This window comes from Ursus arctos, unplaced genomic scaffold (genome assembly GCF_023065955.2).
Source record: "Ursus arctos isolate Adak ecotype North America unplaced genomic scaffold, UrsArc2.0 scaffold_27, whole genome shotgun sequence".
NCBI lineage: Eukaryota > Metazoa > Chordata > Mammalia > Carnivora > Ursidae > Ursus > Ursus arctos.
The window spans coordinates 6,604,689-6,620,132 of record NW_026622952.1 but is presented as its reverse complement, the minus strand read 5'-3'; the positions used below and the strand labels follow the sequence as shown (position 1 = coordinate 6,620,132).

At 38.9% G+C, this 15,444-nt stretch overlaps 1 protein-coding gene across 1 annotated transcript in view; it reads left to right on the top strand.

Annotated features, from left to right (window-relative positions):
- The window catches only part of ADAM9 (ADAM metallopeptidase domain 9), a 137,160-nt gene that overhangs the window by 76,292 nt on the left and 45,424 nt on the right, over positions 1 to 15,444 (top strand). The window contains exons 14-15 of the mRNA XM_026508297.4: positions 7,967 to 8,162; positions 13,394 to 13,499. Of these exons, the coding sequence (XP_026364082.1) occupies positions 7,967 to 8,162; positions 13,394 to 13,499 (302 nt within the window). The remainder of the gene's footprint in view (positions 1 to 7,966; positions 8,163 to 13,393; positions 13,500 to 15,444) is intronic.

Below are 15,444 nucleotides of genomic sequence, written 5' to 3'. Positions count from 1 at the left end.
ATGAATCAGTTCTATTCTCATAGAAAGGGTGCTGTACTGACCATGTATGTTCTACCCATTGTGCATCTGATGGTTAGATTAATGAAAAGTATTGTTGCATACCTGGATTGTCCTCCCAGATTATAAGTACCAAATCTAGATCATTGTCAGGAGATTCTGGGAGGTCTGGTATGGTTGAGTTTGGTGATTGTTGCGTTTCTCTCTCTCCCCTAATGTAAAAAACCTTATTCTTTTAGTGCTGTCTTAATTAAGCAGATGGTGTAATTAGCTGATTTTCTACCCAGTGGTTGGGTCCTGTTATCAATGTGGCAGTTTCTGTTGTGGCAATAGGTGAAGTATCTGGTTAGTTCAGTAAGACAAAGAATCAGGAGAACATTGATAAATATAAGTAATATTTTGCCCAGCAGTGTCATTGGCAAGAAACCAGATCAACGCTGCTTTTTTGTGTCCTGACTGATAATGTAAGTGTGCATGTATTAGACTTGTCTTATAATGACAAAGTAAGCAGGGACATAAAAATATATATCAGGTTTTTTTCTAATCTATAATAGACAGCCCTTCTAGTATGTGATTTTTCTTCAATTATTCCTAAGGTATGTCCATAGGAGAAAGGTCTTGGATTTTTTTAAGTTGCAACTGTCCTTTAGCCCTTGTAGTCCAATAAATGTTTCTGTGCCTGTGAGCAACAATGTCCTGTAATGAAATGGAATTGGCCCTCAGTTTTGTTGCTGCTTTGGAAGTCAAAGTGTGTCTATTGTTACCTCCCTTTTTTCTGTATTTGGGGCAGGGGTGTTTAACATCTTACAAGGACCATCTTTTTGTAACCTGTCTCTTTGATTTCGCAAAAAGCAAGCTATATCCAGGGCTTGTTAAAAACTCCCTTGTTTCTCTACCAATCCTAATTCTCTTTTTCATAATCCATTAAATCTCTCTGTATATCTAGCAGCTATAGGATTATAGGCTAGATGTTAATTCCATTTTAAGTCCCAGAGATCACAGAGCTTTTTAACTGAGGTGGCTGTAAAGTGAGTTCCCTGATCACTTTCTACTGTAACTGGTGCTCCAAAGTGAGCTGTCTGTGACTCCAGAGCTCTTACTGTTGCACGAGCTGAAGGGTTAGAGGCAGCCAGAGCTATCGCCAATCCTGTATATATGTCTGCTGTGGAAGTGGCATATATCTGTTGATAGCTGTGATTTAAAGGTCCTATAAAGTCTGTTTGTATTGTAATATTAAAGGCGGTAGGCTCGTATGTATGTGTCTCTTGATGCAGTGTACCTATATTTATCTATCATCTGTTTACATGTGATGCATCCTTGCAACTGTTTTTATTTCCTGCCAAGTAACTTTCAGATTTCTTTGAGCGAACCATTTATATAAGGCATGTGTTCCTATATGTGCTTTCTGTCTATGTATTTCCATAACTGTATGTGGAGTTATTAGTATTTCTGTTACTTCCATAACTATGTGATACTGGTTTCCTGTCTTTTTAAATTTCAATTGGTGTTACTTTAGGTACCTCCCATTTTCCGTGCCTCTCTCTTTTTGATATTATTGGTGGCAGTGTGTGTCTCTATCTTTTCCTTATCTCTTTTTAATTTTAATTTTAATCCTTTGTTTCTGTTGCCTTAATGTCTCTTGTCAGTGCATCAACCTCATTGTTATATTTTGATACCTCTATGTTGTCTTTTTGATGTGCTGACACATGTATAACATATGTTTTAATTTTCTCTGACGCTCTATATGATTCTTCCCAACATTCTCTTGACCATGAGTCTTTGCCATTTATTTTAAAATAATTTCTTTTCTGTTTTCCTGACCACAGGGCTACTGCCCATGAGTCAGTAAAAGTATATATAGTGCTTTGATTCTCCTCTAATGATTTCCTTACAGCCAGTACTACTGCAGTTAATTCTGCATGTCGTGCAGGCTGAGTCTTACCTTTCTCCCTGAGGATCAGATTGTTCCGGGGTCTCAGTGCTGCGGCTGTCCATTCTGTTCTTCCAGAGACTACAGAGGCTGATCCGTCTGTAAACCAGGCATTCGATAGACTGGATGGGTCTATACTGGGATGGGCCCCATTTCCCTAAGCTTCGAGTATGGATTTGCCCTCCCTCGGAATAAATTCTGGCAAGTCTGTTTCCGTCTTATATATCTCCTCGGTGTGGAGTCCTGGTTGTCCCTTGGATATACCATTTCCAAGTTAGCGATTTCGAATCAATTTGGTTACCTGTCAGTTTTTATCCAATGGAACAAAGGTATATGACTTGGCACTGTTACTTTTTGATTTCCCGTTAGGGGTTCTCTATTTTTTAAAGCTACATATAACAATCATATATGTTTTTCAAATATTGAATATTTATGTTCTGAATATGGGAACTTTGTAGTCCAAAATCCTGCTGGTAGAAAATTAGGTTTGTGTTCCTTCTTTGTCCACAGGGACCATGCACCGTATTCTCCACTCATCAATATTTCTGTTCTTAATGGTTCTCCTGCTGCTGGGTAGTGTATTGTTTGAAATGTCTTAATAAAATCCCTTAATGTATCTAAAGCTTGTTGTTGTTGTTGTGTCCATTCAAAATCCTGTGCCTTTCTAGTTATTTTGTAAATAGGTTTTAAGCTTACATTTAAGTGTGGTAGATGCTGTCTCCAATACCCAAATAAGCCTGTAAGTCCCTGTGCCTCTGTTTTATCTTTAGACAGTCCTCTTGCTTGTATTTTATCTATTACCTTATCTGGTACCTTCCTTCCTTCAGAAGACCATTGAATTCCTAAAAATTTGCAGTGAGTGCCTGGGCCTGATGTTTTTTCATCATTAATAGTCCATCCCTGTTCCCTTAAATGCTGTATTAACTTTTCCTTTTCTTGTCTCAGTTGCTCCTTATCTTTTTTTTTGTTGTTGTTATTATGTCATCAGTATAGGATATTAGTAGAGATTTGTACGATAGATGTATATGAGTGGACAGTATAGTATATGCTATTACTGGGCTGTTTAAATATCCTTGGGGCAGCCTTACAAATTGGTATTGTTTGCCTTCCCATGAGAATGTGATATATTCCTGGCTTTCTTCTGTAATCAGTATTGAAAAAAACATGGCTGACGTATCTATAGTCACATAATATTTTCCATTATAACTAGTTATCTTATTAATTACTTCTGTGTCAGGTAATGCTCCCATTGATTTTGGTGATAATTTATTTAGATTTCTATAATCTATTGTTAGCCTTTATTGTCCACTAGTGTTTTAACATTGGCCATATGGCACTATTAAAACTGGATGACATTCATGGATAATTATACCCTCTTTTAATAATTCTGTTATCTTTTTTGTTATTTCCTTATGTCCCCCTTTTAATGGGTATTGTTTAGTGAATTATTCCCTATGGGGTCTTGGGATTTATCTTTCCTTGTGCTAAGCGTATAATCTTATTTTATTTCTTTTTAATGGCATCCATTCCTCATATAATTTTGGAATTAAATCCATTCCTATAATATTTTCTAGCTGCAGTGCACTCACAAAAGTATGTCTTCATACATTAACACTTCTGTTTCTGTGGATATTCCCTGGATTATTTTTCCTCCTAATCCTTCAATGTTTATAGTTTTTCCTTTATTAGGTCTTTCTCTCCTTAATAATGATATTTGGGATCCTGTATCTACTAAAAATGTGTCTGTTATTATTTCCGTTCCTATTTTTAATGCTAATTGCATACTTGGCCTATTATCCCTGGATTTGGTGGCCTGTCAATCCATCCTGGGGTCCTCTAGTTTTTTGTAAAGGAAGTTTTAGTAAATCTTCCTTGTTCCCTTTGCTGCCAGTATTCTTGCTCCTCTCTTAATGGTTTGAATAAAATGTTTCTTTTTTCTCTTCTGTCTCAATTTTTCTTATCCATTTCTATTATTTTCCTCATTTCTCTGCTCTCTCTTCCTATACTGATTTCTGTTCCATGTGACTTCTTGTTGATATTTTCTTTGATTTCTTTCTGAATATCCTTGATTATATTCTCTATTCCTTCTTTTTTGATAATTGTGATAATTTTGTGTCCTTTATCTGTCAAATGGTTGGTTTGTTTTGTTTCCAGATACCTGCCTGGTGGTATTAAATGTAACCCTTCTGGTGTGGTCTCCTCTCTCAGTGGATGATTGCATGTATATTCATTTGTGTGAGCAGTGCACGTGGTGTCCTTGAGGGCCGAGATATGTCCTCATCATGTGATTGTTGTGTTTCTTGAGCTATACATGCTGTCTTATGTGTGTCTGATAATTCAGCTGATAATCTGAATGTATTTATTACATCTTGCATGGTATGGCATCCTGCCAGTGCATTCATACATGAAATCTTTAAGTTTTCCGGGGCTCCTAACAGCGATACTCTTTTATTTTATTTTTTTTATTTTTTAAAGATTTTATTTATTTATTTGACAGAGATAGAGACAGCCAGCGAGAGAGGGAACCCAAGCAGGGGAGTGGGAGCGGAAGAAGCAGGCTCATAGCAGAGGAGCCTGATGTGGGGCTCGATCCGATAACGCTGGGATCACGCCCTGAGCTGAAGGCAGACGCTTAACCGCTGTGCCACCCAGGCGCCCCCAGCGATGCTCTTTTAATCTCATTAGTGGCAGGCACCTCAAAGGGTGTGGTGAATCTTCCCTGAGTGTCATATATCATTGCCAGAATCGCCAGCTTCTGGCAATGTACTTGAGCCTGCTCTAAGTCAGTCCGATTTCATTTATCTCCAAATTTAGTGGGATCTAGATAAGACCTTATCTTTCTCCATGCCAAAGCAATCCAATTCCAGAGGGATAGAATTTTGGTGGCTTATTTCACCTTCATTTCCTCTGTTTAAAGAGGGGTTTTCAACTGAAGAAGATACCTGATGCATCTCTGTGCCTGATAATGCTGTTGTGTTTGCCCCATTATTCCATACATGAAGAACCAGTCTATATCCGACACATGTTTTTGACAAAAATCTGTTCTAATCTTTTGAAGTTCAGCACGAGTGTATTCTCTGCCCTCTGCTACTTCCGCAGGTTTTCCTTGTCCATTACCGTGATCTAATACTTTCTTCCTGGTAATTATAGGTCTGCTGTGATAATCCCCCTCCCCCCCCATGATAACCAAGGGGTTATCATAGTCTCGTGGGTCCTCAGGATGGAGGTCCTGGGGTCCCATGGGTTTATCGTTCTTTAAATTTAAGTTATTCATTGATTTGGCCTTCCTTATTACTTTATTAGCTAGCTCTTTGCGCCTTTGTCTGTTCTGGTCTAACTGCGAGATGGTTTTCATTGGTAAGATGGGAACCCTCTGCAATGGGTGCCCGGGACATTAAGGGCTTTACATTTTTAGGATCCTTCATATCCCATGATTATATCTCCCAGGGTCCTGGTTGTGAGCTTCATTCTAACTTCTAATTCTGTGGGGTACCATGGGTCTTCTACACAAAGTATGGTGTCAGGCCTCTTGGCTCTTTGCACCACCCTTTTTAGGCATTTACCTAGTGCACACATCTTTCTTCCTTTTTTTGTAAACTGGCAGCTGCTGTGTGCAATTTCTTAACTATGTAGAGCTCTACTTCCCACTTATACCTAGGGTATTTATACAGATTTTTCTACAATTTTTGTTCACGTCTTTCTTCTAAGTTACAGATTAATTTGGCCAATAGTAGCATGTATCTTTGCAATGTCTCCAAATGGCTTAATTTTTCTTAGCCCTCCAAGTGCCTTTCTGAGGCAATCTCCCTTAATCTCAGCTTTGGCTAGTTGTACCTGGCATGCAAAGGAGTAAGCCCTGGACGAGCATCTGCTACTGACTGCTTATAGAGCTGGTCTCGTTTTCACCTGCCTGTGCGGATACCTTAGGACTTCACTCTCAATGGGATGCCTGGAAAGTCTATATTCACATAAAGTCATTCCCCAATTTATTATTTTTAGTTTGGCTATAGTCAGTTCAAGCAAGAGTTTAGGAGTCTTTTCTGATTTTCTAAATTTTCTAACACATGATAAGTCAATGACATGGAATCCTGCCGACTACACAAGTTGTGTCTTTCCACAATGTCAGCTTTATTCAGTCCTAAAGCAAAGTTAAATCACAGTTATAAAGCAGGTTCAGGATTCCAAACTCAGTGACAGTTCCCCATGTGATTAAACTTGGCTTCTTACACAGCACGCAGAACAGGAGAGAAGACAAACCACACAACACACAAGGTAACAGAAGGGTGCAGGAAGTGAAGAAACCAAACTCGGAGTTGGTCTGTGGGCGTGTGGTTGAGATAAGGCCTGGGTCTGGTGGGTCTGGTGGGTCAGCTCTTGGCACTTGCTGCTTCTGATGTTCAAGAGCTGACAGCTCTCGGTTCTGTTTGGAGATCACTGGGATCAATCGGGCAAAGCGTTCGGCAGCGGTTGCCTTTTCTAAGTGGTCAGATGAAGAGAGTCTGACAGTTTGCTGCCAAAATCCTTCCCTTTTTAAAGGGATTTGATCAGTTTTCGGTCTCTGCAGACCTCTCCTGGTTCTGCATGTTATCAGTTCTGGGGTGTTGCCTGACGTGGGTCCTGGCGATATCTCCTAGCTGCACTACCTTAACTGCTCGTGTCATTGCTTGACATCAGCCCCTTCTTGACGTGAGAGACTCCATTTTGCTCTCTACAGTAAAGAATTCCTCCCTATTTGGAAAAAAAGTAGAAAAAGGAAAAACATGCGTATATTAAAATTTGTGTTCTCTGATCTCTGACAGAACACTATTTTTCTTACATGATTTTATGAAAAATCTTATGCCACTTGTTTGCAATTTTGAATTACATACTTTTACAACAAGTGTTCTTGTGAGACTTTCTTTCTAAGGAGAAACATTTTCTTTTTCTGGTTTTAAGAGTTATCTGGGGCACCTGGGTGGCTCAGTCAGTTCCATGTCTGATTCCTGATCTCAGCTCAGGTCTTGATCTTAGGGTCATGAGTTCAAGCCCTGTGTTGGGCTCCAGGCTGGGCATGGAGTCTACTTAAAAAAAAAAGTAATCTGTGTTTTTAATAAATAATTTAACAATACCAAAGTATAGAAAGTACACAGTGAAAGATGCTCTGTCATTTTACCCTCTCAGGTAGCCATCGTTGATAATTTGTTAACTTTATGTACTCTTTCCTATACAAATGTGAATGCACGTGTATATGTATGCGTATAAGTGTGTGAACACAGGTAGACTTATTATTACTACCTGCTTTTTTCAATTAGATACCATAGACTTTATCTATTCATATAGTTCTTCATGGTTATGTAGTTAGTACAGCTTTATATGGCTGTACCATAATTTTTTTATTGAGTCAACTAATGATGGCCGTTTAGATTGCTTCTAATTTTGTTTATAAGTGGAATTGTTGGGACAGAGTATGGATGTTAAAAATTTTGACACACATTTTATATACCTTCCACAAATGTGCCAGTCTGTACTTCTATCAGCGGTGTATCAAATGCTTGCTGTGCCAACATTGGTTGCTAGCAAGTGTTGTAATCCTGGTTAGTCTAATAGGTGTAAAGTGCTGCTTTTTTTTTTTTTTTTGAAGATTTTATTTATTTATTTGAGAGAGAGAGAGAGAATGAGTAGTTGTGGGAGAGAGGGAGAAACTGACTCGCTGTGAGCAGGGCACCCGATGTGGAACTCCATCCCAGGATCCTGGGATCTTGACCTGAGCCGAAGGCAGACGCTTAACTGACTGACCCACCCAGGCGCCCCAGGTGTAAAGTGCTTTTAAGGTTTTAATTTGCGTTTCTTTTGGTTATCAGTGAGATTATATTTTTTTCATTTTCCGTAATTCATGATTTTTATGAGTTGCCTGTTATCAGACTTTGTTCATATTTCTATTGGCTATCTAATCTTTTGTTGTTAGAACTTTTTATAGATATAAATACTGTGGCTTCAAATTTGATTAATTTGTGGAGAGTGTCCTGATATTCCTGTTTAATTTGAATCTTATTACCCTAGTTCCTTCCAGGAGGTACTTTATGCCGAGGAAAAACCAATGAATGTGATGTTCCAGAATATTGCAATGGTTCTTCTCAGTTCTGTCAGCCAGATGTTTTTATTCAGAATGGATATCCTTGCCAGAATAACAAAGCCTATTGTTACAATGGCATGTGCCAGTATTATGATGCTCAGTGTCAAGTCATCTTTGGCTCAAGTAAGACATTTTAATTATAATTGATTGCTTTGATTTGATTTTGTGCTTCAGTTTTTGTTAAAAATGGAAAGAAAACATTATTGATAAAATCGAAGTTCTCCTGTTCTCTCTCCTGGTATAGCTTCCTCCTTCCTTCTCCGAGAGCAGTGCTATTCATGAATTTGATATGTGCAAAATCAGTTGATGATTTTTGCTTTTACTCCCTCTCTTTTATCACCTTTCTATTCTATATATATGAACAAAATAAATAAATATATATTTACTTAGTATCATGTTCTAGTTTTAATAATTTCATATAAATAGTATTGGGTATATACATGTGGGTCTGCTGTTTTCATGCTCACTCAGAATGTTTTTAACACAGTTGATACAATATCAATATATTATGATACATTTAGATCATAGTACATTAGAGTATTTTCATTATGTAAATGGAATCCATTTTTAGACTGATGGATATTTAGGATTTTTTTAAGTTTTTCCTATTTTCTCTATTTAAAGTTTTCATTTTTATCAGTTATATGTACATATAAAGAGCCAGATTTTTTTAATAAGGTTTTATGAAAAAGTGTGCTTCCACTTAATATCCCCATGCATTGGGGCAACCACTTTTCACTTTTTCTAGCTGATTATTCTGTTACTTGCTTCAGATCTTCAGATAATCTCTTGGTAATTCCATTTTTTGATTTCTCCATTCTAGGTATTAACCATTAATTTCTCACTATGGAAGATGAGAATTTACAATTCTTTCCTTCTTTCAACCCTTGTCAACTCCCATCGTATTCATAGCCTTTTTCCATTCTTCATTCCTTTAATATGGATTAATTGTAATGATTTTAGTTAAAGCACTGCAGGTTGTTGTGATACTGTGATTTATAATTAGAAAAATGCATTTGATCTTCTTCCAGTTCTTGACATCAAGCTTCTAAAACCCTTGGAATTTCCTAAGTGTTGAGAGCTATAAATGTATCTTTTGTTATGTTAATGAAGCGGCCTTTGGAAAGCTCCTCCTTAACCCAAGGGTGGGGGCTGGTTGCCCAGGGAACCAACCTGCGTGATTAGAGGGTTGGAACTTTTAGTTCCCCCGCTTCCAGGGAAGGGAGAGGGGCTAGAGATTGAGTTAATCACTAATGGCATATGGTTTTATCAGCCCTACTTATGCAATGAAGCCTCCATAACAACCCAAAAGGATAGGGTTCTGAGAGCTTCCAGGTTGGTGAACAAGTGGATATTCTGGGAAAGTGTTGTACTTGGAGCGGGTGTGGAAGTTTCAAGCCCCTTTCCTCATATTTTGCCCTATGCATCTCTCTTCCATCTGGCTGTTCCTAAGTTAGATCCTTTTATAAAAATCAGTAATCTAGTAAGTAAAAACGTTTCTCTGAGTTCTGTGAGCTGCTCTAGCAAATTAATTGAACCCAGGAAGGGGGTTGTGGGAACCTCTGATCTATATATAATTACAGATACATTTATAACAAAAAGGAAGAAATATTCATGAATTAAAGTCCTAGTTTCTGTACTGGTCATGTGGTCGTAGCTGGTAGTTTTAACAACCTTCTTCATTATCCATTCCATATATCCTTTGTCTTCAGCAAGCACCTCAGTTGGTCCTTGTTTTTAACCTGTAGAGTGACCCAAACCTTCATTCCCTAAGGCTCTGGACTGTCCAGCCTGGATTGGGTTGCTGTAGTTTTCCATTGGCCTTAATCACAGGATATAGTACTACTAAGAGTCACCCTGTGGGATCTCCTGTATTCCACACATAATTCTTCCTTATCTCCATTGTGCAGTAGCAGTCCAGTTTCCCCATTGGTAGTCAAGTTCAGTCACCCCAGCCAGCACAGTAACTCCCTTCTTCGCCTGTTCATTCAGACGCACGAGAAGTGTAAAATGGTTGTGTGTAAGTCTTCTAGCTCAGTAGAATCAGTGTTGTGTCTCCTGATGGAAGCATTCCTCTTGGAACTAAGACCTCTAGGCTACCAGGAAGATAATGGCAGGAACAGGAAGCAAAAATTTTGCTAGAGTGTCACTAGGAGAAATAGTGGTGCCACTTCCACTTCTACCTCATGATTCCTGGACCTTCCTGGACCAGCGGGGCCTGATGTAACAACTTATCCTTCACTTTTGAAGGGAAATCTAGATATGTCCCACACCACTGCCCCCCTAGAAATTTCACTGAGGTCGAAGACTGCTGATTTTTTCTCAGATTTGCTTTCCACCTCTGACATGCAGTTGTCTTACCAATTAGTTACAGTGTTGCTACTTCTTGCACACTAGGTTCAGTCAGAATAATGCCATCAGTGGAACGGGCCAAAGTGATATCTAGTGGAAGGAAAAGTTGCTCAAGATCTCCGCAAACTAAATCACGATGGAGGGCTGGAGAGTTGCCGCACCTCTGAGAGAGGACTGTGAAGGCGTGTTGCTGGCCTTGCCAGCTGCAAGCAGACTGCTTCTGGTGGTCCTTATTGACCAGCTTGGAGAGAACAGTGTCTGCCAGTTCAGCAGCTGCATACAGGTGCCAGGAGATTCGTGAATTTGCTCGGGCAATAGAACCACAGTAGCTACAGCAGCGATTACACTCCCCAGCTGCTTAAGCCTCGGATAATCCACTGTTGTTCTCCAAGATCTGTCTGTCTTCTGTGCAGGCCAGATAGTGTAGTCGAACTGGACTATCTTTCCAGTCCTTAATGGTGGTCTTGACTCTGCAATGCTTCCTGGACTGTGGTGTTTATTCCTTTTGGTTTACTATTTTCCTAGGTAGTAGTGGCAGTTCTAGTGGCTTCCAGTCGGCCTTTCCTGCCATAACCGCCCTGACTCCACAGGTCAGGGAGCCCGTGTGGGGATTGTGCTAGTTGCTGATTATGTCTGTTGCAGTCATGCATTCTGGAACTGGGGAAGTAAGCACAGGATGGATTTGGGGACACACTGGGCCTCTTGTGAGTGAGGAGGACCTGAGCTGAAGCTCCATCGATCAGCTGACCTCCATAGCTCCCTACTTTGACTGTTAGGGCACCATGATGTTTTGGGTCTCCTGGATTCAGTGTCAATTCAGAGCCAATGTCCAGTAGTTCCTGATAGGTCTGATGATTTTCCTTTTGCACAGTGCCCAGTTACCCTGGGAAACGGCCATAGGTCCTGTTGGGGAAGGAGGGGAGAAAGATTAAGAGTATACATTTTTGGCAGTGTCTCAGGGTTCTACCTGAAGGGGACCCATCCTCCCCTTCATATAAGGGGTTCTGGGTCTATAATATGGCTCAAGGTTGGGAATTGATTGAGGGCCCTTGACACTGTTTTGCTCATTTGACCTAGAACTTTTCTGCTTATACAGATACAGTAACAGTTCCTCTCCTTTCATTTATAGGAACACCATGATCAGCTAACCAATGCTATAGGTGTGTGCAAGTCTGACTTTTCTGATTGCTTCTTTGATTTTGCTGTTATGCAAAAGGGATATCAAGTAGCTGTAATGTGGTAGTTCTGGTGAAAAACCATGGGGAATGTGCATTGAGGCATGGCAGCACCTTTCGTCATCTCGATTTTGATTACACACTGATACTAGCTGTATTCCTGCAGTGATAGTCTTTAGTGTATTGCATCTTGTGTTTCCTTCCTTGGGTTCAGGTGATTGAGGTTCTCAAGGAAAAGGTTGCGTTCAACATAATGAGGCAGATTGCTTTGTTTGATAACTGGCAGTGATGGGTTTATGCCCAAACCATCCTGGGATCTTGTTTTCCCATCTTCTTTGTTTCTGTCTTGAGTCAGTAGGAACAGCAACAACAGGTTCAAGTGAATAGAATAAGTGAGCACTAGATGTTTGTTGAGGCTTGTCATTAAGACAACAGAGAGTTACTAACAGGAGCTTTCTTTTTTCTCTCCAGAGAGGTACTGGTAAACTATATTCATTACTAATCAGGGTGTGGGACACTTAGTAGGGGATTAATACATATTTAATGAAGAAAGGAAGGAACAGAGGAAGGGAGGGAGAAATAGGAAAGAAGACCCAAATCTTCTATTTTTATTTTTGTTTCTCTCAGTTAAAAGATCAGTCATGAATACTGTGCTAGATTTTTCAGAAGCTAGAGATGTTGTCTTTGACCAGACTTCTGCTGTCTCTAGTTTCTGTCTCTTGTTCTGTTCTACCCCTTATCTTGTGGTGGATCAGAAAGGGATTGAGCCAAGAGGACTAAAAATTAAATGGGATGTATTTGTGTTAGGTCGTGGGATAGAATAGTAAAGATCTATCAACTCCTGATCCATTTTGCAAAAACAGGCAGCTTATCACAGACTAAAAAATAATCACAGATACATTTTAATGAGGTAAATACTGTTATTTAGCAAAGATACCATTTTCATAGAGGCCTACGGAAGAGTCTAGGACTAAGGGAACTAGGCTTGTTTTTCTCTTTGGAGATTATCTGGAATTTGTAGAGTTCTGTGGAAGGGCCCTGCTAGGGATGCTGCCACATGCTGTTTGCCCCGTGTGGGTGGTCTCCATTCCCTTTCCATGTCGCGTAGTCCTCTGCCTCTTTTTCATTCCAGCTTCTTTCCCCCCAGAGCCATTTTCTTTTAAACAAAACAACATAGCAGTAGATGTGTAAGATAGGCAAGTGAATTCCTTTATTCAGTAGAAAGTACTGGCATTTTCGCTTAAAAATATTTTCAAGTAAAATTTTTTTAGGAATGTGTGATTGATGGGCGAATTGAACATGAAGCGATAATACATATATAAGATAGAAAAAAGCAAGAATGGATTGCTACTTTGTCAGGTGTCATGGCTGTTTGCCAATCCATCTTGTGAGTGGGGGCATCTAAATTCAGCATCTATATGTGGTAAAGAGAAAAACCAATAATAATAGCTGGCAGTGTTTTCACCAGCCCTTCCCAGCCTGATCTAACGACGCAGCTGATACGTGTTTGCGGGCAGTGAGAACGGGTATGCCGAGAACACCACCAGACTGGGCCTGCTTTTTCATTTATTTCTAATTTCATCTTGTTTAATGGCATTTCTTTTGATGACTTTTCTTTGAGTGCAGGCTAACTTTTAAATACAATCTAAGCTTTACTTTCACATTTTGTTGTTAAGTATAAAGTGGAACAGAAATGTTTTACCTGTGGAGGCTTGAAACTTTTTAGAAGGTGTTGAGGCAGTTCACTGGTGTATGGGTTGTTGTAGGGAATACTTTTATTTCTGAATTAAATTGCCATACTTTTTTTTTTTTTTTTTAATGTTACAGAAGCCAAGGCTGCCCCAAGAGATTGTTTCATTGATGTGAATTCTAAAGGTGACAGATTTGGCAATTGTGGTTTCTCTGGCAATGAATACAAGAAGTGTGCCACTGGGTAAGTGGAGGCAAGGTTGTGAAGGAACGTGAAAGATTATAAGACCAGTCGTCTCTAGTATCTTTTATAACTCCTTGCAACTGCTGGCTTTCTCCCCCTTAAATACTAAGTGTTTCAGACTTAAAATTTTATAACAGAAGGCTTCAGGGAATCTGAAAAGAACTAGTAAAATAATTCATTCCTTTTGATGTTAACTGTCTAAAATCTAATAGATTTAGAATCTCTGTTTTTCCTTATTCTGCAGTGAGAACCTCAAATAAACACACTTCCTCTCCTTTTTTTTTCATTAAAAGATTATGCTGATAAATGTGTAGATAAAGGTACCTGCACTTTTCATTCTGGATATTGTTACGTTCTTCTTGTTCTAATTTTAAAGTGCCAGATTAAAACCTTTTTTGTTTCTGTAACATTTGTTTATGGTAAAAATTAATAATTATTTAAAAATTATAAATGAGAAAAAAGTCATCCATAATCTCAATAGGTATGTATTTACTAATTTCAGTGTGTTTCTTCCCCCTTTTTGTTTCTGTGCACTAGACACACACACACTGATATTTTGTATCATTGGAATTATTCTGTAATATGTGCATCTCTTCTGCGCCTCCATCTCCTACTTTGCCAGTTAGTCTGAGCAACTGTAGTGAAACTGTTTGCTGAGAAGAAATAACAGTGATCTCCATGTTGCTAAATCCAACTGACATTTTTAGGTCTTCATGCACTAGACCTTTCAGTAGCATTCAACTTTGTTGACCATTTTGTCCTTGAAGAAATCTCTTTCCTTGGCTTCTGTGTGGAAATTTCTTCTAGTATTCTTTTCTGTGTTTCCAGTTGCTCTTCTAATGTGTTTCTGTGTAGGCTCATCTTTCTCTACTCAGCCATTAAATGCTGTGAGACACCAGCTATGCTGGCCTGCATGTGCTCTTCTGCCACAGGGCCTCTGTACATACTGTTCCTTCTGGCTGGCATGTTCTCTGCTCCTTCAGATCTTAGTTTCAAAGACTTCCTCAACTTTCTTAACAGAACCAGATAGCCCTCTTGTAGGTGTTCTTACTGCCATGTACTTTTTCCCCTTTAATATTAGCCAATTTATTTTGTTCTAATTCTTTAACAATGAGTTATTAATATAAGGTGTATTTCTTTTTTTAAAAAGATTTTATTTATTTATTTAAGAGAGTGAGTGAGAGAGAAAGAGCACAGGAGCAGGGGCAGAGGGAGCAGGGAGCCAGACGCGGGGCTCTATCCCAGGACCCTGGGATCATGACCCAAGCCGAAAGCAGACGCTTAACTGACGGAGCCACCCAGGCGCCCCTATATAAGATGTATTTCACAGAATATTCAGAATTTACCTTTCTTGATATATAAAGCAGTGTAGATGGAGGGAAAATTAAAACAACAACAACAACAACAACCAAGAAAGTATTTCAAAAGAGGATATGAACGTAACGTTTGATATCTATCTTGTATGGTTTTAAAGTAGTTGTAGGTATAAGTTCTCTTGCATTTATATAGCACTTCTTGGGGGGAAGTCAAATTATTATTCTTAACAAATATTTAGTATATTTAAATTCCATGGGAAGGTTTTATGTCCAGACTCACTTCCCTGGTAAGAACAATCATTTAAAAATGATATTATCTTAGAATAAGATAGGGAGTTTAAGGGATAATTTTCCAGGTAAAAAGAAGACCAAATACAAAACCAGTTCTAAGCATAGAATTCTCATGATTCTTTATGGTATTTGGGAAAGACCCAGGAGGGCTCTGTCCTGCACTTTGGGGAGATCGGACCCATCTTGGTTTTCATAATTTGTCTAAATTAAAATGCGAAAAGTAGGAACATGAATGTTGAAGAAAGGATGAACTGGTTAAAAAATTGAATGCTGCTTTTTCATTTAATTTGATATGTTGTGTCTTCTTTATCGTTCAGTTCATAATATTTTTAAATTTA